The sequence below is a fragment of the Lethenteron reissneri genome, chromosome 58 (genome assembly GCF_015708825.2).
Source record: "Lethenteron reissneri isolate LAM-NWPU_2019-01 chromosome 58, ASM1570882v1, whole genome shotgun sequence".
Classification (NCBI taxonomy): domain Eukaryota; kingdom Metazoa; phylum Chordata; class Hyperoartia; order Petromyzontiformes; family Petromyzontidae; genus Lethenteron; species Lethenteron reissneri.
The window spans coordinates 10,922,091-10,947,728 of record NC_083836.1 but is presented as its reverse complement, the minus strand read 5'-3'; the positions used below and the strand labels follow the sequence as shown (position 1 = coordinate 10,947,728).

At 48.8% G+C, this 25,638-nt stretch overlaps 2 protein-coding genes across 2 annotated transcripts in view; both read right to left on the bottom strand.

Moving 5' to 3' along the window:
* Positions 1 to 24,367, bottom strand: part of LOC133357472 (tektin-like protein 1) — a 59,484-nt gene extending 35,117 nt beyond the window's left edge. The window contains exons 1-3 of the mRNA XM_061575416.1: positions 24,230 to 24,367; positions 23,544 to 23,691; positions 22,922 to 23,009 (exon numbers count right to left, since the gene is read on the bottom strand). Of these exons, the coding sequence (XP_061431400.1) occupies positions 22,922 to 22,972 (51 nt within the window). The 5' untranslated portion in view covers positions 22,973 to 23,009; positions 23,544 to 23,691; positions 24,230 to 24,367. The remainder of the gene's footprint in view (positions 1 to 22,921; positions 23,010 to 23,543; positions 23,692 to 24,229) is intronic.
* LOC133357588 (dual specificity tyrosine-phosphorylation-regulated kinase 3-like) overlaps positions 1 to 25,638 on the bottom strand; it is a 520,504-nt gene that overhangs the window by 255,891 nt on the left and 238,975 nt on the right. The window lies entirely within an intron of this gene.

The following is a 25,638-nucleotide window of genomic DNA, read 5'->3' as shown; positions in this document are numbered from 1 at the left end:
ACGCCATAGCCGGAACAGTCGTGCAAGCTGTGCGCAGCCGGTTTGGTGAAGGCAGAAACGCCATCCGGCGGCCCGAAGGAAGCTCGATGCAGCCTTTGTCAATCAAAATTTTGATGGGCATCCTCCCCAAGAAATCCGTACCCAACAGACAGGGAACGGCCAAGGCATCGGAAACCAAAATGGGACCAGATAATTTAATGTCGCCAATACAAATTTGTGCAGTTATTTGGCCAATAATCCCCAGGGAACCTCCATTCGCCGCAAAGCAAGGGACGGAGAACGGGGTGAGTGCCTGACATCTCTTTGGTAACACGTTGTATATGAGGTCGCAGATTATAGTAGCCGAAGCCCCCGTATCGACCAACAATCGAAATTGAATTCCCTCAATATCCCCGAGAATAACCGACGAGCCCGTCGCCACGGCCACGACCCTGTGGGCCAACTCGGACCACTGAACCGCGCGAAGTGGCCCCCGAACATCAGCCCCATTCCGCTCCCCACCCCTCAACGCAACGCGATTTACTGGCGCGCCGAATCGCGGTGTATGAGATGCGGGCAGGGACCGTGTGCGTGAGGTGTCGCGACATGCCTGGGGGTCTTGTGGAGCGGCCGGCGGACGGGCGGACGATGGTGGATGACCCGAAGCCCGGCGCCGGGGTGCTGGGCAACCCGATGCCAGGTGACCCAGCTGGCCACAGTTATAGCACGTGACGCCAGCCAACGCCCGCGGGGATCCGTGTCTCCCCCGGGTTTCCCCTTGGCGAGGCCGGTCGGCCCCCCTCCAACCGGCGGCCCGCTGTGACGCGAAGGCCTGGGCATCCGGGACCTCGTCAACTCTTGCAGCGGCGCACGCAGCCACCTGCCCATCCCGCTGGAGGAGCAACTCTGTGTGCAGGTAATGTGCCGCCCCCAGCGAGGAAAGGTTAGCTTCATCTTTGACGTGGATGGCAATCCTCAGTTCCCGAGCCAGCAGCAGCAACTTCTCAAGCACGATGGAGTCCAGGCCCACATCGTCCATTCGAGGATAGGCTGCTTGAGCCAACGCCATCAGTGCACTCTGATAGGCAAGAGGTGTCTCGTCCGCCTCCCTCCTCCGACTGGCGAAACGATGTCTAGTTTCGGATGGAGGTCCATACACTAAGGCCATCCGATCGAGGGCCTCCTGCAAAGTGGAGCGTTGCCTCCGTGGAATAAGGAGGAACGTGGCCAAGGCCACGTCGTCCAAGGCGGAAGGCAGGGCTCGGAGAGCGATGTCAGCAGACCACCCAGCCATCTCGGCATTTGCCACGAAACGGCGTGAAAAAGCAGCCCAGTCCCCCCCCTTTGCCGTGAAAACCTGAAGTGAAGGCAAGCGCTGTTGTAGCGCCGGGATGTAGTCCCCCCTCGAAGACAGCAGCGTCCCAAGTGCAGTATATGAAGCATCTTCCGGCGGCAGAATATCAGACGGAATTGGCGGGCACCTACCCGAAAACTCTGCTTCTCCCGATGTAAGGCCGCAGATGGCGGATGTGACGCGGGCCACCTCTGCCCCCTGACCTCCTGGGCGGTTGACGTCATGTCCCCCGGAAGCGGTGACCCCCCCGGCGGAAGTGACGTCATCCCCGGCGGCCGCATCCCCGGCGGAAGTGACGTCTCCCCCTCCGGAGGTGACGTCAAAGTGTTGCGCGGGAATGGCGCGTTTCTCGGCGGGAACCCGTCCCATCCTCCGGCCTGGTACTCCACCCGGCGCTCCCGCTCCCCCCAGCGTGAGCTCGTCGAGGATGGAGGCAGCGGCATGGAGGAGATCGGCCAGCCGGGCATGGGCTGACTGGATCGCCCATCCCGACGTCGGCGGACTCCTGGAGGGCCCCGGAGAACCCGAGCCCGCCCCCGCAGACCCGTCCCCCGGAAATGGCGCTCCCGCCTCCGGCTCAGCGTCTCCCTCGACGTCCTTCTCCTGGCCCCTGGTGAGCGTTTTCTGTCTTGTCTCCATGTCGGCGAGGTTCTTTGGCCGCTTCTAACACCAAATGTAGTATTCTTGAATGAGACCGACACTTCGTAGAGGCCACACGCTTTTATTCCGATAACACTAGTCCTCAGGACTCACTGGGGAGACAGTCCCACACACACAACCTAGGGAGGTACAGCCTCCGGCTCTATTCTCATTTCTCTCCTTCCCTAGCCTCCAGCTACTCTGTTACTCTCTTCCCTAGCCTACAGCTACTCAGCTACTCTCTTCCCTAGCCTACAGCTACTCAGCCCACTCAGTTCCAGCGGGGCGGCATCCTTGAGGCTTGGGGGTCCAGGATCTCCGGCTCTCCTCCTTCAGCTTCTCCTCCGATCGACCCCTCCGCTCTCCGGGAGCCGTCTTATATATCCCCTCTCTCTGAGGGGCGGGGGTGTCTCGGGCCCTGGCTCTCGCCAGCCCCCTCCCCTCAGAGCCGTTCCAACCACCTCTCGTCCCTGTCAATCCGGGCCGGTACGTACCTCTCCCCTAGCTTGTGTGACCTGTGTGACCTGTGTCAACCTTGGTGTCAACCTTGACCACCACACATGCAGAGAGCACGCGCGCTGCCTGCACGACATCCAATCACTGTAGTCCCACGTTGTTTTGATTGGACAGCATCTAAGCAGGCACATTGCAAGACAACCAATGAAGCGCAACAAGCAACAATGCGCCAGTTGGCAAAATGATACCGAAGATAGTTTCGTTTGGCTATAAAAATTACGATGTAGTCGACAAAAAACGAGTTGCAATTTGCAAAACATGCGGGTCGAAGATTACAGACGGTGCTGCCACAACGTCTAACTTTGTTCGACACCTAAAGTTGCACAAAGAAAGGTAAGTTTTGAACGAATGCTAAGCACCTTATCGGATGTACCGTAACTTACTAGCTGCTGCATATTTACTGTATCAACGAGACAGTAAACGCACGTCTCCCTTGCTGGTTAATGCTTACAAAAATAGGGATTTTTGAACCCCGATTATATGAGGTACATGAGTGTAGCACACTCAGATGGAAAACCTCTTCAACATCATGTCAACGTCCGTTTTAAAGTATCATTTCTACCTTGCTGCTAGACGGATAAACACAAATGTATATCTCAGTCTCTCCAACACACATGAGACAAAAACAGGCCTTCCAGTTTTACTCTTTCAATCGTTCAGTTTCAGAGTGGCTGGTGTGCTGCCTCATTGAGGTCGTTTATGTAATTTTGGTTAATCACAACTAAGCTGAACTGTCGCTGAAGACATAAACTATCACAATTAAACAATGAATGAGGCAGCAGTAGACCTGCAATTGCTGTGTGATGCAGCAAGGCACCATGGAATCTGGTGTGCAGGAGAGAGTGAACTATAAAGCAGGGGTTCCCAAACTTTACCATGACAAGGCCCCCCATATACCAGTAGATTCCAGCCAAGGCCCCCCTGACATGGGCCGTGCCACACTCTTTTTTCTGTGCACCTCCTTTCACAACTCGATGGAGTTGGTGCATCCCTAAACCCATCCAAGTACAACAGGAAACATAGTAAGACATATACACTGTAAAGAGGAAAATGACACAGTCACAGAAGATCCACCATTAGCCTTCCCTTTTCATATCATGCCCAAACAGCAGGCAGCGCATGGACATAGCGTGCTACCGTAGTCTAGGTCTGTGAGGCAGCGCACCACTGGGATATATACAGTATATAATAAAATAATAACGATTATAGTAGTAATGTTCAGAGATGCAATATATTATTATAGTGGAGTTCTTAACTAACGGGGATATTGTTTAGCTTATTTTTGGTTTAATTTGGTTTATTTTACTTATTTAATTTATTCAATTATTTTGTTTTGCTATACTTTTCATGCCAACTTGCCATGGCCCCCCTAGCACCCCCTCGCGGCACCCAGGGGTCCCCGTCCCCACTTTGAAAACCACTGCTATAAAGCATATGACTTCAGTTTCTTGAGGGAAAGGGCTTTCTTATGACTTTTGAAGCAGTGAAAATATTCTTAATATTGCATACACTGAAACTGAAATGTATTATCATATACCGTAGTGTACAATAGACAATGAATATTAACACAACAACATTGATATGAGTAAAGAGTAGTTTCAAATACAACATGTGTGGCTATAAGGGATTTTCTGACATCTGTTTCATATTCTTTTCTGTTACAGGTATGAAGAATACCAGATGAACAAAAGCATCGTAGATGAACCACAACAGCCTTCAATTTCACAATTCCTGGACACTCGTGTAGGGCGTTACAGCATGAGCCACCCACAGCAGAAGGCCATCTCCAATGCGATACTGTCTGACTTGATTATTGATTGCAATTTTCCTCTATCTATTGTGGAAAATAAGAGCTTTCGTCACTTTCTGGCTGTGCTGGACAGCAAGTATACCCCAGTCTGTCGCCGAACGCTGACCACAAAAACAGAGAGCCTTGCTGAGGAGAGACGTTCAAATTTAAAAACTCAATTGAGCAACACTGACCATGTTTCAGTCACTGTGGACATTTGGTCTGATCGAAAGATGAGGGGATTCCTTGATGTCACTGTGCACTGGATGGAGAGAGATGCAGAGAGGGTACAGCTAAAGACAAATCTCTTGGCCTGCAACCGCTTCAAAGGCTCTCACACAGCGGAGCGCATCTGTGACCAATTTGAGGCAATATGTGATGAATACAACATCAAAGCTAAATTGGACTATATCATTAGTGACAATGCTGCTAACATGTGCAAGGCATTTACGATCTGCTTCCCCAGCGAACAGGAGGAAGATGATGATGCTGGAGATAATCTTGATGATCCTGAGCTATGGCATGACTTAACCCTAGAAGACCAGCAAACCGTCGATGCTGCTATGGCAAAGAAACAGCGCCTGCAGTGTTTTGCACACACATTGCAGCTGGTGGTGGGAGACGGTTTGAAAGAAACAAAAGCGGCATGTCCTTCTCTCTCCAAGTTATCAAAACTTAGCTCCCTGCTCCACACAAGCACAACGTTTAAAGACATATTCGATGGTGAATTTGGGGAGCACAGAGGCATCCCTGCTGCAGTGAGCACGAGGTGGAATTCTACACTGCGGCAGGTGAAAGCAGTCCTTCATTGTGATCAGCAAAAGCTCTGCGCAGTTCTTGAGAAGGCCGGGCATAAAGAACTGTCATTCACACTACGAGAGTGGAATCTGCTGAAGGAGTTGGTGGACATCTTGACACCGTTCGGAGAAGCAACTGATTTGACACAGGGGGAGAAAGTCATTACAATCAGTGCAGTTGTTCCATCCGTCTTGTCCCTCAATCACCATCTTGAGAAGCTGAAGCCTCAAGTTCGTTTCCTGAGCGGCCTGGTCAGAGGTCTGCAGGCATCCCTGGAAAAAAGATTTCTTGGGATCTTCATTAATGTGAAAATGGCCCAGTCTCAAGAAGGGATCACTGCCCCCTTTTCAGACACAGTCTACCTGAAAGCAGCTGCCTTGGATCCAGCCTTTTGTCTGCTGTGGATTGAGCCCCATGTGCTGGTCAACCGTGACATCAAGGCATAGGTGGCACAACGAGTTAAAGGTAAATCTTATTGACTTGCAATGCAACTTAAATGCAACGTAAAATAATTTGATCTTAATCTGATCTAGGATCTAATGTGATATTAATCTGACTTTAACAATAATAACAATTTTCAGTCTTGCACAGTATCATCAACATCATAATCAACGTTTTTGGGTTTAGATCGCGTTTATTTATAAATGTGTCGTAACCCTCCACCACCCGACACGGCCAATCAGTAAAAATGTGTCACGTTGACAAAGACAAATAGTTCACTGCTTTAGCCCACCGGTGTGTTGAAGCCACAACATTTACAATTTGAGTACGACGTTTCGCTGGTAATTGCGATTTAAAGGTTTTTATTAACTTCTCAACGGGTACAAGGAAAACCAAAGAGAGTACTGAAAACCACTCCTTCCCGTGCGCCCCGGTTGGCCCCTTCGAGTCTCCGTCACATCCGCGGGCTCCACCCACATACAATGCAACAAAAAAAAAGCTCGCCGCCATAACGCACACCGCCCCGTTCCCCTTATTTACATTCATCCCCACCATTCACCCATGCGCTGCTCCATCACATCGCCTTCCCCCGATCGAACACGTACATTCCTTGCCCACACGACTTAGCAGGCCGGCTAAAATGTGCATGGCCATCCTTCACTATCCCTTCCCTATACCCGCCGGTCCCCTCGCTACCCCACCCCGGGTAGGGGCCACTTCCACTTCACACCTGCGGCCTTGTATCCCAGCCTAACCCGGTCTACTTCCATCACCCTTTCTAGCAACCTCCTTGCCCAGTAGCACACCTCCAACGGTGATATAGGGGACCCATCCAACTCTTTTCTGCGAGCTCCCCACAAGGCCTCCTTTGTCGCGCCTATTATGGCCCACGTTCGATCTCTGTCATCTCCCCGCACCTCCCTTAAGACTCCCCACATAATGTCCCGACTTATCACCTGCGACGGGTAAAACCAGGACAACAGCGGACTGCTCAGTCTCCACACCTCCTGTGCGAAGGGACACTTCACCATGACGTGCACCGCGTCCTCATCTGTGTTGCAGCCCCTCGGGCATTTGGGCGAACGTGCCATTCGGCGAGAAAACATGAAGCCCCTCGTCTCCAATCTATCCCACACCGCCAACCAGGACAGATCTCTCTGTTCTTTTGTGAGCGCCGTTGATGAAGTGTTCCTCCACACTTGACGGTACATAGTCCTCTTCGCGCCCATCACCCCCTCGCAGGCCTCCCCTTCGTTTACTTTGGCCAATACCTCCTTGGAGTTCCACGGTCCCCCTCTCTGACTCAAATTGTACACTTTTATGTAGTCACCCACCGCCGCATTCAGCCATCCTTGTGGCCAGGCCAAGGGCGTGCCCGCCGGTAATTGGGTCATCCCAAGCCCCCTCAGGAGCCACATCAGGCGATACCTTAAATAACATGCGGCCTTCCCCCGGGGCTCTTCGGAAAAGAATAACCTCAAAGTGTTGCACACAAAAATTGAGGACAGCACACGTGCAATATTTGGGGCACCCTTCCCCCCGTTCTCGACGCGTTTATACATCACCACCCTCTTCACTCTATCCATCCCGCCTCCCCAAATGAATTTAAACAACAGCGATTCCAGGATTCTTGCCTCCCTCCTACCTGGCGGGTACACATATGCGAGGTAGTTGAGTGTTGGTAAAACCACCACCCTCACTACCAGAATCCTCCCTTCCATCGTGAGCCGTCTCCCGGCCCACTTGCCTAACTGTCCCTTTACCTGCTTTATCCTCCCGCCCCAGTTTCGTTCCGCCGACCTCTCTCTGCAAAAGGACACTCCCAAGACCTTGACTTCTTCCGTCTTTATCCCCAACTCAGGCGGCCGGCCCTCAAATAGTCTCGGGTCCCCGAAGGCCATCAATTCGCTCTTCCTCGCATTCACCTTCAAGCCGGAGGCCAGGCCAAAGCGGTTTGTCTCCTTCATGGCCCCCCACACTGATGCCACGTCCCTACATAGCACGACTACGTCATCCATATATAGCGCCACCTTCCCCTGTTCCTTATTCCCGGGGATGGTCACTCCCTTAATCTCCTCATTGTTTCTTATTGCCTGTGCAAGGGGTTCCATACACATTACAAATAGAACCGCGGACATCGGGCACCCCTGTCTCACCCCTGACTCTACTGGAATTGTCCCTGAGAGCTCCCCATTTATCAGTAGTCTGGTCTTGAGCCCTTGGTAAAGCCGCCTCACCCAATCGACCAAGGGTCCCCTCACTCCTATTTTTTCCAACACTGCGAACATATACTCGTGCGAGAGGCAGTCGAAAGCCTTCTCAAGATCCAGGCTAAGAAGCCCTAGGGGGCATCCCCTCTCTCCTTCTACCTCTAATTGCCTCCCTTAATAAAATCAGGGAGTCCGAAATCCTTCTTCCTGGCACCGCACACGTCTGGTCGGGTTCGACTACTCCCTCCACCACCTTCCCCAGGCGCGTCGCAGCTATTTTTGCCATAATCTTGTAGTCCGAGTTCAGGAGCGTAACTGGACGCCAGTTTCCCAACTCTCTCCGGTCCCCCTTCTTATACATCAGTATGATGAGCCCCTCACACATTTCTTCTGGCACCAGTCCACCCTCCAGCATTTCCCTATACATCTGCAGCATGTCCCCTTTCATTAAATCCCAGAATGTAATATAGAATTCTGCTGGAATTCCATCCAGTCCTGGCGTCCTATTCTTATTCTGCCTCCTCACTGCCTCCTCCACTTCCTCCATCTGGATCCTCCCTCCCAGTACCTCTGGGTTCTTAACCTCATGTCTTAGCTCCCCTAGTAGTGCCTCCCTTATTCCCCTATCCGTTCCCTTCCTCCCATACAACTCCCCATAGTACTCCTCCGCTATCTCTATCATACCCTCTGTCGTTGCCTGCCTGCCTCTGACCGGACTCACCAATTCCCTAAGTGTGTTGTCTCCTGCCTTGCATTTCTTAAAGAAGAAACTCGTACATTTCTCTCCCTGTTCCGTTGCCCTGACTCTTGCCCTGTATGCCATTTGTTTGACTCTTTTCTCCAATACCGAGGATAACCTTCCCTTCAATCTCCGTATATCCTCACCCACCGGGAATCCCAGCTCAAGTAACCTGTGCTTCTTCTCGATTCTAGCGTTCCACAGCTGCAGTTCCCTGTTTACACTCCTCCTTCTACTATGTGTCTGGAAGAGGGCCTTTATCCGGCCCTTCACCATGCTCCACCACTCCACCCTCGTGGCAAAGCATTCCTGCAGGGTCGTCCAGTCTTCGTACTTCCTTACAAAGTCTTCCACGACCCTTCTGTCTTCCAACAGGCTTACATTCATTTTCCAGGTTCCCTTCCCCATCTTCAGGCCACCTGGAATACCGAGCTTTGCCTTCACCAAATTGTGATCTGACAAGGGGAAGGGTTCCAGGTCAGCTCCATCCACCTTCACATTGGCAGACACAAAGATGAAATCTATTCGTGATTGCGTTCTACCGCCCTTATCCGACCACGTGTATCCCGGTCTCACCGGGTGTACCTTTCTGAAGGTGTCAGTCATTTTAAAATCCTCTATCATCTCCTTCAACTTCCTAGAGGAAGGGTCGAGCCTCCTCCTCCCAGCCACCGATAATAGGTCTGCCAGGCACAACGGGCAGTTAAAATCACCCCCCATTATGACTTGCCTTCTCGTCACGAGCAGGGTCGCTACATTATTCCATAGGTCCACTCTTTCTGTGCACGTCGTGGGGGCGTACACATTTATTAATCTCAGGTTTGCCTCTCCATAAGACACGTCCACATAATGGAGGCGGCCCGGGACCACCTCTTGGGACCCGACTATCTGTATACCCCTCCTGCCTAGGAGGGTAACTACCCCCGTGCATCGATTTTCATTACTCCCGGACCAAAAGTAGTAGCCATCCCAGCTCTCCAACAGCTCCTCCCGGCCCAGGGTGTATGGTAGGTGGCATTCCTGGAGGAAGACCACCTCCCACTTGGTAGCCTGTAGCAGTTGTATTATTGCTCCTCTCCTCCCCTTTCCCTTCAAGCTCCTCACATTTACGGACGCCACAGAAAGTTCCATGTTAGGATGTGTCTCAGTCCGAAGTGGCCTTCTCCGCTCGCCCTCCGTAACCATCTTCATTCGCCAGTTCCCGCAATTTCATTTTGCCCCTTGTTCTCAAGGGTTTCCCCCTGCGCGGGCTCTCCACCCTTTCCTCCATCCCCTCCCTCGAGGCCTCTGTGTCCAGCGAGGAGTCCGAGGATTCCGTGCTGCCTAAAGGGGCGCCTCTTTTTGGGGCTCTCCGTATCCTCCTTTTCCTTCCGATTGGTCCCTCCCATGTCTCGCTACCGCCTTCCTCCTGCTGTTCCCTTTTTCCTTCATCCTCCTCCACCGCCTCCGCCCAGTCTTCCACGGTCGTCTCGGAGATGCTGCCCATGCCGTCGCTCCCCTCCCCCGCCAGCCCCTCTTCCTGCTCACTCGATGTTGATTCTGCTCTTTTTGCATGCCTCTCCCCTTCTCCCCCTCCATCCGTCGCTGGTGGCTGCTGCTCAGCCACCTCCCCACGTCCTTCCCTCACCAGTTCCTTATCCAGGTCCAGTTTGGTCCCACCCCCTTCCTCATCCCTCGCTCCTCCTACCCTATACGCCCTAACCTTGTTGGCGTACGACTCCGGACAATTTTTGTACAGGTGTTCTCGGCTACCGCAGAGGTTACATTGTGCCGGAACACTGCATTCTTCTACCTCGTGGTCCAGTGCCTTGCATCTATAGCAGACTTTTGTCTTGCACACTGCAGCCAGGTGACCGCTGCCCCCACACCTCCTACACAGTTTAGGTTGTCCGGCATACACAACATATCCCCGGTTGCCTCCTATGTTCAGGGCACTCGGGATGTGTCTCAAGGTCCCTCCCTCTGTTTTCAGCCGCACCCTCCATTGTCTTGCCCCTGTCCATATCCCCACTGAGTCCCTCACCTTTTTACAGCCCGACAGTACCGAGCAGTGCTGTCTTAGCCAGACCTCCACGTCGTGGTCATGTAGGGCTTCATTGTATAGGAAAATAGTCACCACCTTCGTGTCCAGCTCTGATAACAGTTGTAGCTTCATTGACATCAATGGCTTCTCCTCCGCCTTTTCCTCGAAGCGGGTCATAAATCTTTGTAGCAGGGGGCTTGAGTTGAAGCTTACATCAAACGCCCTCCCTCCCGGCAGAGTTATCAAACAGTACAAGTCTGTCGGCTCTATTTGTAGCAAGCCCATCATTATTGACCGTACAAAGGTCGCTCGGTCGATGGTCACTTCTTCTGCTACCTCGTCCTTCATCATTACTCTGACGCAATTATGTCGTTTGACATGAGGTGGTGTCAGACTCACCCCTGCCCCGCCTCGCCATTTCCCGTCTCGATCCCGGGGCCTCCCAGCTCCCACCGGTCCAGCGTCCACTGTCACGTTCTCCCTCCGGGCCTCCCCTTGCCCCAGGGTTGCTGGGGTCTCTCTGGCTTCATTCCACACCCTCCACTCGGGGGCCCCCACATCTCTGCGTCCGGACACCGTACCTTTTTCTCCTCGGCCTCCCTCACCCACTCCATCAGCTCCCGCCCTCCCATCCAGTTCCTCCATCCTCTCCTTCTGCCGTGCCTCCGCCACGTTCCCCTCCATCCGTCTCCATGCCTCCTCCACGCATCCCCCTGCTGCCAGCGGGTCTGTCTGGTTGCCCCAGTCCCCACCGGCAGCGTAGGTGGTGTCGGTGGCCCTCTGCTTTCGCCGCGTCTTCTTCTTGTCTCCTGCAGTCACCGTCTGGCCGACTCTGTCGTCCCAGGCTCCCTCAGCAGTGCAGGTGGCATTCATTTCTCTTGACGCACTCCCTGCTTCCTTTTCATCTGCTGCGAGCATAAGCTGGGCTGCTCGGTCATCCCGGTCTCCTTCAGCAACTCGGGTGGCTCTCGTGGTCCTTGACTCTCGCCGTTTCCCCTCTTCGTCTGTTGCAATTTCCGTCTCCATTCTCCAGCAGTCCCCGCTTCTTGGCAGCGTGGTCATCCCTGTCCACACGGTCAGGGCTCTCGCAGGCCTCGGGGCTGGTGGCTCGGTCTCACTTGAGATCCGGACGGGCTGGAAGGATCACCTCGATGCTCCTGGTGTCTCCCCTGGCAAGCCAGGGTGGTTTCCCCCTCATCGGGCAATTCGCCAGAATGGTAAGGCTCTGCTGTGTCTCCCGTTCTTATATAGAGCAGCAGCAGGGTGACGTCATCATTAACTCATTAACTCATCAGGTGCAAAGATTCAAGGGGGGAGTGATTGTAATTATATACTAGATTAGTAATCAGGCTATTGTTACGATGCGAGTTGTAGATTAGTAATCATTTGGAATGTGTTTTATTGTGATTATGCTACATTAGTAATCAGTTAGTGGTTGTTACCCTTATAAGTAATTGTAATGTATCTTATTTAATAATACGCTTCCAGGCCGCACTAAGCCTGTAGCTGTCTGAGCGATTAAAGTTATTGCTGTTTCTCTCAATTTCAATCGATTCTCTAATTAGTCTTTGCCAGTAGTAACTAGTTTTACACAACACTTCCACGTTGTCAAAATCAATTGAGTGTCCCTGTTGGCATGCATGTTCTGCTACTGCCGAGAGTTGTGTTTGTGATAGTTTAATATTTCTCTGGTGTTCTTTTAGTCTTACACTAACGTTACGCCCTGTCTGTCCAATATAGCATCTGCCACATACACAATTAATCCGATATACACCTTCTGTTGATAATTTAGGTAATTCGTCTTTAGTGCACGTTACTAGTTGTTGAATTTTGTGTACTGTACCAAATCTTACTGTAATGTTTTGCTTTTGCAAAACACGGGCTAATTTATCAGTTACTCCTGAGATAAATGGTATTTTTATTGTTTTAATAATCTGATCGCTTTCAGCAGTGTTGCTTTGCGATCGCGATTTGGCTTTTAGTGCTATGTTAATTTGAGCATTATTGTAGCCATTCTGTCTTAGTGCTTCTTTAACATGTTTAATCTCTCTCACTAGACTTTCACCATCTGACACTGTTTTAGCCCGATGTATGAGCGTCTTGATAAGAGAGGATTTCTGAGCTGGGTGATGATGCGAATCTGCATTCAGATAGCCAACGCACACTGATGCCTTTCTGTAAACGCTGTGTGTTATTTTACCGTTTGGGCCATGCCCAAGTAAAATATCCAGGAACGGGAGTGTGTTATTCACCTCCATTTCCATGGTGAACTGAATGGCCGGGTTTTGTGCATTGAGATGATTTAGAAAATTGTTAAGTGTATCTTTACCATGTGGCCAGACAACCAAAGTGTCATCCACATATCTAAACCAAAAGGATGGTTTTAATGTGCTCGAGGCAAGTGCTCTGGTTTCAAAGTTTTCCATGTACAAATTTGCTATAGAAGGAAATAAAGGAGAGCCCATTGCTGCTCCCTCCCTTTGTTTAAAGAATTCGCCTCTCCATAAGAAGTAAGTGTTATTTAAACAATGGTCTGCGAGTTTCGGAATATCTTTTGGTAAACCTGTATTCTTTACCAGTGTATCAAGTAATTTAAGCGACTCGCTCACTGGAACCTTAGTGAAAAGCGAAATCACATCAAAACTCACCAAAATATCATTAGGGTTAAGTTTAATATCTTTGATCATATTCACAAGATGTTCTGAATTTCTTATGTCCTACCGATGTAAGGTTGAATTTGTTTAGTTACATATTTTGCTAATTTATAGGTGGCAGAGCCAATTGTACTGACTATAGGTCGTAAAGGGATGCCGACTTTATGGATCTTTGGTAGCCCATACAGTCTAGGTGGTTTTGAAGCCCTTGGCTTAATTAGGAATTGCTCATTATTTGGGATTAATGAATTTGCAATGATTGCAGTAGTCTTACGTTCCAAAGTATTAGTTGGATCTCGTTTAATTTTAATGTAGGTACTTTCCTCTAATAAATCTTTAATTTTATTATCATAATCGGCTCGTGACATCACTACTGTAGTGCGGCCCTTGTCAGCTGCTAGGATTTGAATATCTTTGTTTAGACGAAGCTCTCTTAAGACTTTTGCCTCGTTCGAGCTGATATTTACTTTAGGTACTTTACTATTCTCAATAATTTTGGCAACCTCGTGTCTAGTCATCTCTGCCTCATTATGTGGAAGGAGTCTTACTGCTGATTCTACCTCAGCAATTATCTCATCCACTGGAATTGTGCGTGGGGTAACGGCAAAGTTAAGGCCTTTAGAGAGAATACAACACAACAGGAGTGAGTTAAATCAGTGTTAGTCAAGTTCATTACGGTTTTGTTTTTAAATTGTTCGTTTTTAATAGGGATTTGTTTATTGTAAAGTCTAGAAAATTTGTTAATTTGGTTAGCATTTGTTAGATTAAACACATTATCAGCCGATTGTTGTGTTATAGTATCGATTATATTCCAATCATGCATGGACACACTATTGCTTATATTTAAATGTAAATGCTTTAGCGATTCAGAAATGTTGGATAATTCACTCCTGTTGTGTTGTATTCTCTCTAAAGGCCTTAACTTTGCCGTTACCCCACGCACAATTCCAGTGGATGAGATAATTGCTGAGGTAGAATCAGCAGTAAGACTCCTTCCACATAATGAGGCAGAGATGACTAGACACGAGGTTGCCAAAATTATTGAGAATAGTAAAGTACCTAAAGTAAATATCAGCTCGAACGAGGCAAAAGTCTTAAGAGAGCTTCGTCTAAACAAAGATATTCAAATCCTAGCAGCTGACAAGGGCCGCACTACAGTAGTGATGTCACGAGCCGATTATGATAATAAAATTAAAAGATTTATTAGAGGAAAGTACCTACATTAAAATTAAACGAGATCCAACTAATACTTTGGAACGTAAGACTACTGCAATCATTGCAAATTCATTAATCCCAAATAATGAGCAATTCCTAATTAAGCCAAGGGCTTCAAAACCACCTAGACTGTATGGGCTACCAAAGATCCATAAAGTCGGCATCCCTTTACGACCTATAGTCAGTACAATTGGCTCTGCCACCTATAAATTAGCAAAATATGTAACTAAACAAATTCAACCTTACATCGGTAGGACATAAGAAATTCAGAACATCTTGTGAATATGATCAAAGATATTAAACTTAACCCTAATGATATTTTGGTGAGTTTTGATGTGATTTCGCTTTTCACTAAGGTTCCAGTGAGCGAGTCGCTTAAATTACTTGATACACTGGTAAAGAATACAGGTTTACCAAAAGATATTCCGAAACTCGCAGACCATTGTTTAAATAACACTTACTTCTTATGGAGAGGCGAATTCTTTAAACAAAGGGAGGGAGCAGCAATGGGCTCTCCTTTATTTCCTTCTATAGCAAATTTGTACATGGAAAACTTTGAAACCAGAGCACTTGCCTCGAGCACATTAAAACCATCCTTTTGGTTTAGATATGTGGATGACACTTTGGTTGTCTGGCCACATGGTAAAGATACACTTAACAATTTTCTAAATCATCTCAATGCACAAAACCCGGCCATTCAGTTCACCATGGAAATGGAGGTGAATAACACACTCCCGTTCCTGGATATTTTACTTGGGCATGGCCCAAACGGTAAAATAACACACAGCGTTTACAGAAAGGCATCAGTGTGCGTTGGCTATCTGAATGCAGATTCGCATCATCACCCAGCTCAGAAATCCTCTCTTATCAAGACGCTCATACATCGGGCTAAAACAGTGTCAGATGGTGAAAGTCTAGTGAGAGAGATTAAACATGTTAAAGAAGCACTAAGACAGAATGGCTACAATAATGCTCAAATTAACAGAGCACTAAAAGCCAAATCACGATCGCAAAGCAACACTGCTGAAAGCGATCAGATTATTAAAACAATAAAAATACCATTTATCTCAGGAGTAACTGATAAATTAGCCCGTGTTTTGCAAAAGCAAAACATTACAGTAAGATTTGGTACAGTACACAAAATTCAACAACTAGTAACGTGCACTAAAGACGAATTACCTAAATTATCAACAGAAGGTGTATATCGGATTAATTGTGTATGTGGCAGATGCTATATTGGACAGACAGGGCGTAACGTTAGTGTAAGACTAAAAGAACACCAGAGAAATATTAAACTATCACAAACACAACTGTCGGCAGTAGCAGAACATGCATGCCAACAGGGACACTCAATTGATTTTGACAACGTGGAAGTGTTGTGTAAAACTAGTTACTACTGGCAAAGACTAATTAGAGAATCGATTGAAATTGAGAGAAACAGCAATAACTTTAATCGCTCAGACAGCTACAGGCTTAGTGCGGCCTGGAAGCGTATTATTAAATAAGATACATTACAATTACTTATAAGGGTAACAACCACTAACTGATTACTAATGTAGCATAATCACAATAAAACACATTCCAAATGATTACTAATCTACAACTCGCATCGTAACAATAGCCTGATTACTAATCTAGTATATAATTACAATCACTCCCCCCTTGAATCTTTGCACCTGATGAGTTAATGAGTTAATGATGACGTCACCCTGCTGCTGCTCTATATAAGAACGGGAGACACAGCAGAACCTTACCATTCTGGCGAATTGCCCGATGATGCTGGTTGCAATTACCAGCGAAACGTCGTACTCAAATTGTAAATGTTGTGGCTTCAACACACCGGTGGGCTAAAGCAGTGAACTATTTGTCTTTGTCAACGTGACACATTTTTACTGATTGGCCGTGTCGGGTGGTGGAGGGTTACGACACATTTATAAATAAACGCGATCTAAACCCAAAAACGTTGATTATGAATAACATTGGTCGCGAAAGCCTACGTGTTAAACAATCATCAACATCAGTAATGGTAATAAGAGCTCTTTTGTTTCTGCTGTTGTGACACGTTTTTTTAGAATTGATCCTGAAAGATACTGCAGAGACGGAGCAACCTGTGCCTGTGCCGGTGCCTGCTGAAGAAGAACTAGAGGACATGGAAGGAGAAGGGCTGTTTGCTGCATACCATAAGAGGCAGAAAAGGGATGTTGGGACCCCACCAGCAGTACAGCTAAGTCACTACATTGACATGGCAGAAGGACAGAATGTCCTTTTGTTCTGGGCACTGAACAGTAAGACTCTTCCTTCACTCTTTCAAGTAGCCATCCGAGTCTTGGCAGTGCCTGCTTCTAGTGCTCCAGTGGAGCGAGTTTTCAGCCATGGTGGCATCATTCTGCGTCCCCATCGTGCACAAATGACTGACAGACTTTTGGCCAATTTGATCTTTTGCAAATGCAATGCAGTGTAGGGGCCTCCCTCCACCTGTCCACAGCACGCATGCGCACACACACTCACTCTCTGCTCATCACCTGTCCACACAGCTCTCTCTCTCTCTCATACACACCAGTCTCTATGGAGGCATTCCAATTATATTATCAGGTTGGTCCAGTTTTTCAGAAGTGATAATTTTGAGGAGTGAGGATTTTATTGATGACATGTTTAAAAAAGTTTAGGCTAAAAGAACCCATGTCTATTTGAAAGTTAAACTGTTTTGCAATATGAGGTCAATGCAATACAAGACTGAAGCTGCTGTGCATTGTTCTAGTGCAATATGCTGTTGAAATAAGAGCATTTTTTGTGAAAATTAAATTTTCTGTTTTCTACTGTGTTTGATTAATGTCATTGTATAAAAAGAGGTTTAAATAAATACAAATCTTACAGACATACATGATTTGTATAAATGTTATTTCTGTGGTAAGAGGACTTGAAATGACTCGAAACTAAAATGGTAGGACTTTGGACTCGACTTGAGACTTGCAGGCTTTGACTTCTGACTCGACTTGGGACTTGCCTCATCTTTGACCCGACTTGACTCGGGACTCGAGAGCAAAGACTTGAGACTTACTTGTGACTTGCATAACAATGACTTTGTCCCACCTCTGGCTGTGTACACGGTAGTGTAGCGGTTAACACGGTGCGCTACGAACCTGGAGACCCAAGTTCTATTCTGGCTCTCAGCCAACACGTGACGATTATCTGAACCGGTCCTGGGCCTCCCCTAGGTCGACTCAGACTCCAATGAGTACCTGGTGCAATGTAAACATCACCACTAGGGAGAAAAAGGCGGCCAGGAGTGGTGTTGGCCACCCATCCCCCTCGTGTGGCGTGTCAGCCTTCAGATGTGCTCCTCGCTAACATCACTTGCCCCAAGTCTGTTTAGGTTATACCGGGGATCTTTGTCTTGTACATGTGTGTACACGTGTTTGTCTTGTCTATGTGTGTGACCAAAAGTATGTTAAAGCTATGTGGGGGATATTTGTCTTTGCCTATGTGTATAGAATGTGTGGTGCAGTAGTTAGCGCACCGCACTGTGCTACAAACCCCGGCAGAGAGCCGAGTTTGATTCCCACTCATGGCCACTGCCACCACCAGCACCGGTGGCAGCAATTGATCCTCATGGTGGTACACCAGGGTACCAAATAATACAAAATGGCCGAGGCAATTAAATATTTTATTTCTGGGACACTTTTTTCCCAGGGGTGTACTTAACTCCGCGACTGGGGTACCAATCAATGCGAAATCAGTGCTACTCCGCGATGTCGAAACACCAAATATTAGCATAAAAAATCCGTTTTCGAAAAATTAAACTTTTAAGAGTGCATTGTGTACAGCTCGTTGAGATGAATCGATTACCGCATCGCCGACCATCACCAGACTAAAAATGATTGCATCACGGACATTATGCGAGAGCCGGGGAACTATGGTACCCTGGGGTACCGCCCTGAGGTTCAATTATCAGAACTGGTCCCGAGGCCTCTCCTAGATCAACTCCGCTTCAAATAAGTACCTAGTTTGGTGTGTGACGTACCTGGGGCGTTGTGATCAACCATGCCCTCGTGTGCCACAGTTCCAGCCTCAATACATGCTGCTACTTGCTTACAGCACTTGCCCCAACAGTCTACTGAGGCTTTATGATTGACCTCTGTCTTTGTCTGAACCGTGTGCAGAGGCTGGGTGTGCCCCCAAGAAACTTCATACATGCCGCTCCTTACGGATTGATATACTTTGGTAAGTTAAAAGGGGTGGCTTGGGGCTGTTATTGCATAATTCCAACGGAGTGATGTTTTTTTCTGAGTAGAAGGGTTGGTAGGTGGATGGGTAGGTGGATGGGTAGGCGTGTGCGTGGGTGGGGGGGGTGAGGGGGTGGCGGGGTTAATTTGCAAAACAACACCCTACCTCAAAGGTGGTGCCGGTCGGTAACGCTGTGGTAAGCAATGCCAAGGGAGGGAAGGTCAATTTCAACATGCAATTCCCCTCATGGGGCTTGTAGCCACCACTGAGGCCAATGGCTGCGAGAGGCTGGTAACCCCTCCACCTTAAATTTAATTACTAGTCAGTCATCTCAATCAGTCAACCCATGGTACCGGAGTCTATCCCATGACCTCCTGCCAGTGAGCTTTTGACACTTCAGGTGGCCTTAAAGTGCACATAGCCTGGTACAAGCACCATGGTGATGTCACTGCCACTTAGTGGCAAATGGCAGTTATTGTTGTTGAGTAGGCCATGGGGGGATGGTTAGGTGAGTGGGTTGGCGAGTGGGTGGGTGGATAGGTGGGTGAGTGGGTGGGTAGGTGGGTGAGTGGGTAGGTGGGTGATGTGGTTTGTAACTATGTATATCTCTCTCTTCCGCTGTGCATGGCCCCTGCAGGTGGTTGGAAGAAGCCATACAGCCTGCCGGGGAGCTTCCCACTACACTCTGTGCTCAAGAGCCAGGACACGGAGTTTGTGGACTTTATCAGCCGCTGCCTCCAGTAAGAACTGCCTCCTCTCCCTCTTCCCCCTGCTGCCCCCCACGAGGATTCCCCATCACTCAATCTCCTCCAAATTATTGGTGATCACACTCCATCAATCACCAGCTCCACCCTCTCATTCTTATTCATCATCTCCTGGGCCCAGAGTTGGTGGACTGTGTCCATTTTTGCCTACAGTAGATACAGTAAGACAACCTCCCGCCTGCCCATTCCCCTCTCCCACACCTCCCCACAAGGATTCTCATATCAGTCACTCTCCTTCAAGTAATCGTTAGAGACACCCATAGGCCCCCATTTTTTTCTTCCTCTTCGTCCGATCCGAAAGTCCAAAATTTGAATAACAAAACTCTACATGTGGAGAATGTGGTACATCTGGGTCACGTCGTCACCGCTGAGCCATATCACAAGAGGTGGAACTGATGTGGTACAGGAGGATGTGAAACTCAGTGAACCTGCTGATGACCTGTACCAGCAGTGTCAAGATCGGTGTCTGTGGAGGCCCATGAAAGATGGGCAGTGGCAGGCTAAGTGCATTTTTAGGCTACTGGGCAGTGGAGTACTCCCCGCTGCTGGTGAGAATTCCTGGACCTCGTGGAAGAAGGGAAGAAACGTAAATCCTTGTAACGTGCCTCTCACCACGTGTGCCCCCGCGTGTCTCTCAACAGATGGGATCCAAATCTTCGGATGACTCCCACTCAGGCGCTCGCACACAGCTGGCTTCAGGGCATGGCCGAGGTCCATGATCAAGGGGCAGCCACGGCCACAACCAGCACCACCATTACCACCGCTACCACCACCGCTGCTCGCAGTGTGCAGGGCCGGATAGCGCTGAGATCCAGAGAAGAGGGCTCCGGAGAATACGATGCAAAGTCTGGAGCCACTGAGCCACGGTAAGCAAATCTGCATGTGTCCTGTGTATGTGTTTATTATTTTGTATCATTATTATTATGCTTGTTTATGCAGAATGAACATCATTGAGTCTCAAGACAAAATATTCAAGAGGGCCCTGCCAAGTTTTGTTCGCAGTTGGGAACAAAGTTGCTGTGTGTGATCCCAATTGAGTGCTTTAGAGGTCGATTTTGATCCAAGACCAGTTGTGTTGTTGTGGGTTCAGTTTCGGGGAAGAAGCTGCTGAACCCAGAGGAAACCCATGCAGAACGGGGGGAGAACACAAGTGCATTCCAGCCTACCCCACGTGTACATTCATCTGTAGACCGATTTATTTTCCATAATTGGTTTGTGGGTGAGCCCACATAACCATGCGGCCATATCTTCACCATCTAACCCTTCATTCACCGTAAAATGCGTTGAGGTGCGAGATGTGATATGTAAGTGCCTCATTGCGTTGTAAAGCACTCTGAGATACCATCGAAGTCAAGATGGGCAGCTTTATCTAACACGAATCACCATCATATATTTTTACAACAATCGTGCATGGGTGATGCGGCCCAGCGGCAGCACTCTTGATGGTTATTACTGCCATGACGGGATGTCAAGACATGATGTACCCCCTCCTTTGCAGTGGATGTTGAAGATCTCCCCTAAGTTCGTTCAAAACGAGTAGGCCATTGTGTGCCAGGGGTCATATTTGCCCCAATTAGAATATATCATGAAAACAAAAAGAAATCATGATAAATTACTTAGTTGTATTTACAAAGCAACGCTGCCTGCTACTGTGACACTACAGCAGACTGTATGAGACACAGTGGTACATTCCTTCGTGATAATCTTGTCCCATCAGAATGACAGCTCTGACATGAAACGTACTCAATTTTTTCATTGTTATTAAGCTCGGTTTAATCTGCCACACCAACGGGAGATGGGGAGGTGACTGCAATCTCTGTCATAGCAAAAGGTGGAGTCGTGTCGTGCGTGTGTCTTCACAGAGTGAAACCGGTGCAGCCCACCTCACTTGCCCAGACCTCTGAAGAGGAAACAGAGGTTGTGGTGGAAAATGAGGGAGACCAAAAGACTGAGGTGGAGGAGGAAGAGAAAACGGAGGAACAGGATCAGGAGACAGAGGAGGAGATGGATAAGGGGGGAAATATGGTGGAGGAAGAGAAGATGGTGGTGGAGGAGATGATGGTGCAGGAGGTTGAGAAGTTAGAGAATGAGGTGACGGACGTGGAGGAGGAAGAGGAGACGGAGGAGACGGTGGAAGAGGAGCCGGAGGAGGAGGAGCCGGAGGAGGAGCTGGAGGAGGATAAGCCGGAGGAGACGGAGGAGACGGATAAGGGGGGAATTATGGTAGTGGAGGAGATGATGGTGCAGGTGTTTGAGAAGTTGGAGGAGGAAAAGGAGATGAAGGAAATGAATAAGAAGCGAGGGTGCATGGCTCGTGTGGGGAGAGCAATACGCTCACTCCTCCGCCGCGTGCTACTGTGCGGTGGCCGGTCCACCCCACAGTAGGGGTGGTAGTGGTGGTGGTCGTACATTTGTGTAAACCACGACTACTATCACCACACCACCCACCCTCCCCCCGTGATACACATTTTTAGTCTATTAGTGTAAATATTTTTAGTCTATTTCTGTATATATTTTGTCTATTGCTGTACATATTTCCTTGGATACAATGCATTTAATAAACCGTCCTAATTTATTCGTATTTTTGTTCAGTTACATTATTGCTTTACTTGTGGTGTGGTCAGTGGATATTGTTCGGTGGATCAAACCGAAACAAGGTTTTATTGGAAAATCTGTGGCTGCTGATTCTCTGGCTGGCTGGAGACTGCAAACTCACCCAGAAGCCAGGCCACAAGAACTTGGGCTCAGGGTTAGCGGCAGTAACAACCGACTTCCTTTAAATATTGCTCCAGAAGAGCACCGTCCTACTTTGGTTCTTCAGATGGTGCAGGTTTTAAAAAGACAACTGAATGTGTGCTGTCTTGTCTGAAGTATGGCAACAGTTTCCGACAATGCCTGTGCATACAGTGAACGTCATGACACATCCAGATTGGGTTCCTTTGAGCTTGGTGCAACAATTATTGACGATTGAGAAATGCAACATTTGTCATCATCGTGTACAGTGATTAAGTAGAATATGCTGGCAAATATCTCCTTAATGTCGTACATGTTTTCCCAACTGTGAAAAATATATGATTGAAAGATGCCTCCATGTACAGATGGTAATGTTTCTGGTTCTGGTCCAACAGTGACCACTATTGGATTCTGCGTGTAAAAAACGTGTTATGGGAGCCAATAGTGGTTTCGATAACAAACATTGCATTGTTTCAATCAAGGAAATCACTGTGTGGGTTTCTCAGTGTTGATAATGGTTTCAAAGGAACAGCACATCGCAACAGCGCATTCCAAATGGTGTCGAACGCACCGCCTGTAATCTGGTTAGTAAAAAACACGTTTGGTTTTAAATGGATAGAACTCGACCTGCCATATTCATCATTATGGACCCCGATTTGTAAGCATTAATCACGCAAACCTAGCACCTGATTTATTTGAGTCGCTAAGCTCACGAGCAACAGGGCTTTTGTGGCGAGGTTTTAATGTACCCCCGGTTAGCACGATTGGCTATGTACGCTGCAAATGAAGTTGGAGAAGGCGAGGGCTCCTAAAATGACTGCAAGGCAAGGTTTTGTGACCCACATAGCACAGGGGCGACAGTGCCGGCTGGAGCCATCGCTGTTGGAACCGCATGGGCAGGGGACCCAGAAGGTGTCCTCCATCCCACCATCTGCGCCAGTAGAACCACCACAACCAACAACCATAACTAAAACCACAACTAGAACCACAAATTCAACCACGAACATAATCACAACTATAACCACAAATATAACGACAACTATAACCACAAATTCATCCACAACTAGAACCACAGATATAACCACAACTGTAACCAAAACCATCAACTACAATTATAACCACACCCACAACTATCGCCATAATATAAAACCACAATTCTATGCACGAAAACTACGGACACAACTATAACCACAACCATGATATGATCACAACTATAACCATAACATAACCACTACAACTATAACCACACCTCCGGTTAGCACAAGTGGCTACGTACGGTGCGAAAGAAGTTCAACACCTACAAAGACAAAATAAAAAAATCTCCCGTACAGAATTTAACAGACTGTCGGGGCAAGTGCTGTTAGCGAGCACCTATGGAGGCCGGCAGTGTGGCACACAAGCGGGTGGGTGGAAAGCCCCATACCCGACCGTCTTTGTCTCCCGAGTGGCGATGTTTATTACACACAGCAACAGGTACTCATTTGAGGCAGAGTCGACGTAGGGGAGGCCCTGGACTGGTTCAGATGATCGTCACTGGTGTTGGCCGTGAGCGGGAATCGAACTTGTGTCCACGGGTTTGTAGCGCGGCGTGTTGACCGCGACTCTACCGCTCCCTACACATACATAAACAACCATGACAGCCAACATAACCACCTTCATCACAAATATAACCACAAAAACATAACATAACCATCACAACTTTGACCACAACAACCACCAACAACAATCACAATTATAACCACAAGCATAACCACAACAACCATAACATAACCACCATAGCTATAACTACAACCACCACAACCTCAACTATAACAACTATATCCATGACCACCGCAACCACCACGTACACAACTATTGCCACGAAAAATATAACCCCCACAACTATAATATCCACCACCTACACAACCACACTTAACCACAACCAAAAGCACTATAACCAACATAACCACCTAAACCACAACTAAAACCTCAACCACCACATTGATCCTGCTACTCTGACACCGCCGACACAACCACTGTGTCAAGGCTCTATGTCCCTGTGTGAGAGTGGTGAGTTGGTGAGTTGGTGGGTGGGTGGGGTGGGTGTGTGGGCGATGGAATGGAACCTGCACCTCTGCCGCACGTGGTGGGGTAAAGGGTGGGTACGCTCACCTTGCTCCAACACGTGTAGACCAGCGTGGAAGAGTAGACCAAATACCCTATTTAGCGGCCTCTAGTGGAGGCCCATTCCGCCAGCAGGCGATTGGCCTCCACAATAAATCATTCCGTGCAGAGATGAAGCAAAGTCTCTTTGACTCATCCATCAGCCGTACGGCCGTCTGGGAGTGCCTCTCATCAGCAGCAATGGCTCAACTCGAGCGCCACTCTGGGCCGGTTTCCACTTTCAGTGCCTCATCAGCAGCAGCAGCAGCAGAGCCGGGCTCTGCTTGAACCGATGCCGTGAGCCCAATAGCTGTTTAGAAGCTTGCGGCTGTGGGCCGCCTTTGTCTCTCCCCCACCACTGCTGAGGTGTCCACACCACGCGAGGTTCTCACTTTCAGGCTGAGTCGACCCTGAGGCGGCCCAGACAGCGAACCGCTTCAGAAGTTGGCGCCACTCGCCCCGGCGGAAGCGGAAGTAGCAGCGGGGGAGGGGGTATGGGGGAGGGGGCTGGAGGGGGGAGGAGTTGAAAGATAGTGACGTCATGGAGGGCGTGGTTTCCTGGCCCCGCCCCCCACTTGCCTATGGTAGTTTGTGCGAAAGGCGGCGGTAGAGAGGTGCGGAGAGCAGCAGCAGCCGCCGCGAGTGGAGATCAGCTGAGGAGGAGTGGATCTCCGCTGTGGGTTAGTGGTGGTGGTGTTCGTGGTGGTGGTGTGTTAGTGGTGGTGTGTTAGTGGTGGGGTGTTAGTGGTGGTGTGTTAGTGGTGGTGTGTTAGTGGTGGTGTGTTAGTGGTGGTGCGTTAGTGGTGGTGTGTTAGTGGTGGTGGTGTTAGTGGTGGTGGTGTGTTAGTGGTGGTGGTGTGTTAGTGTGGGGTGTTGTGTTAGTGGTGGTGGTGTCGTGGTGGTGGTGTGTTAGTGGTGGTGGTGTGTTAGTGGTGGTGGTGTGTTAGTGGTGGTGGTGTGTTAGTGGTGGTACGTTAGTGGTGGGTGTTAGTGGTGGGGTTGTTAGGTGGTGTGTTAGTGGTGGTGTGTTAGTGGTGTGCGTTAGTGGTGGTGTGTTAGTGGTGGTGGGTGTTAGTGTGGGTGGTGTGTTAGTGGTGGTGGTGTGTAGTGGTGGTGGTGTGTTAGTGGTGGTGGTGTGTTAGTGGTGGGTGGTGTGTTAGTGGTGGTACGTTAGTGGTTGGGGTGTTAGTGGTGGGGTTGTTAGTGGTGGTGGTGTTCGTGGTGGTGGTGTGTTAGTGGTGGTACGTTAGTGGTGGTGTGTTAGTGGTGGTGGTGTGTTAGTGGTGGTGTGTGTTGGGTGTTCGTGGTGGGGCGTTAGTGGTGGTGTTAGTGTGTGGTGTGTGGTTTTAGTGGTGGTGCGTTAGTGGTGGTGCGTTAGTGGTGGTGCGTTAGTGTGGTGCGTTATGGTGGTGCGTTAG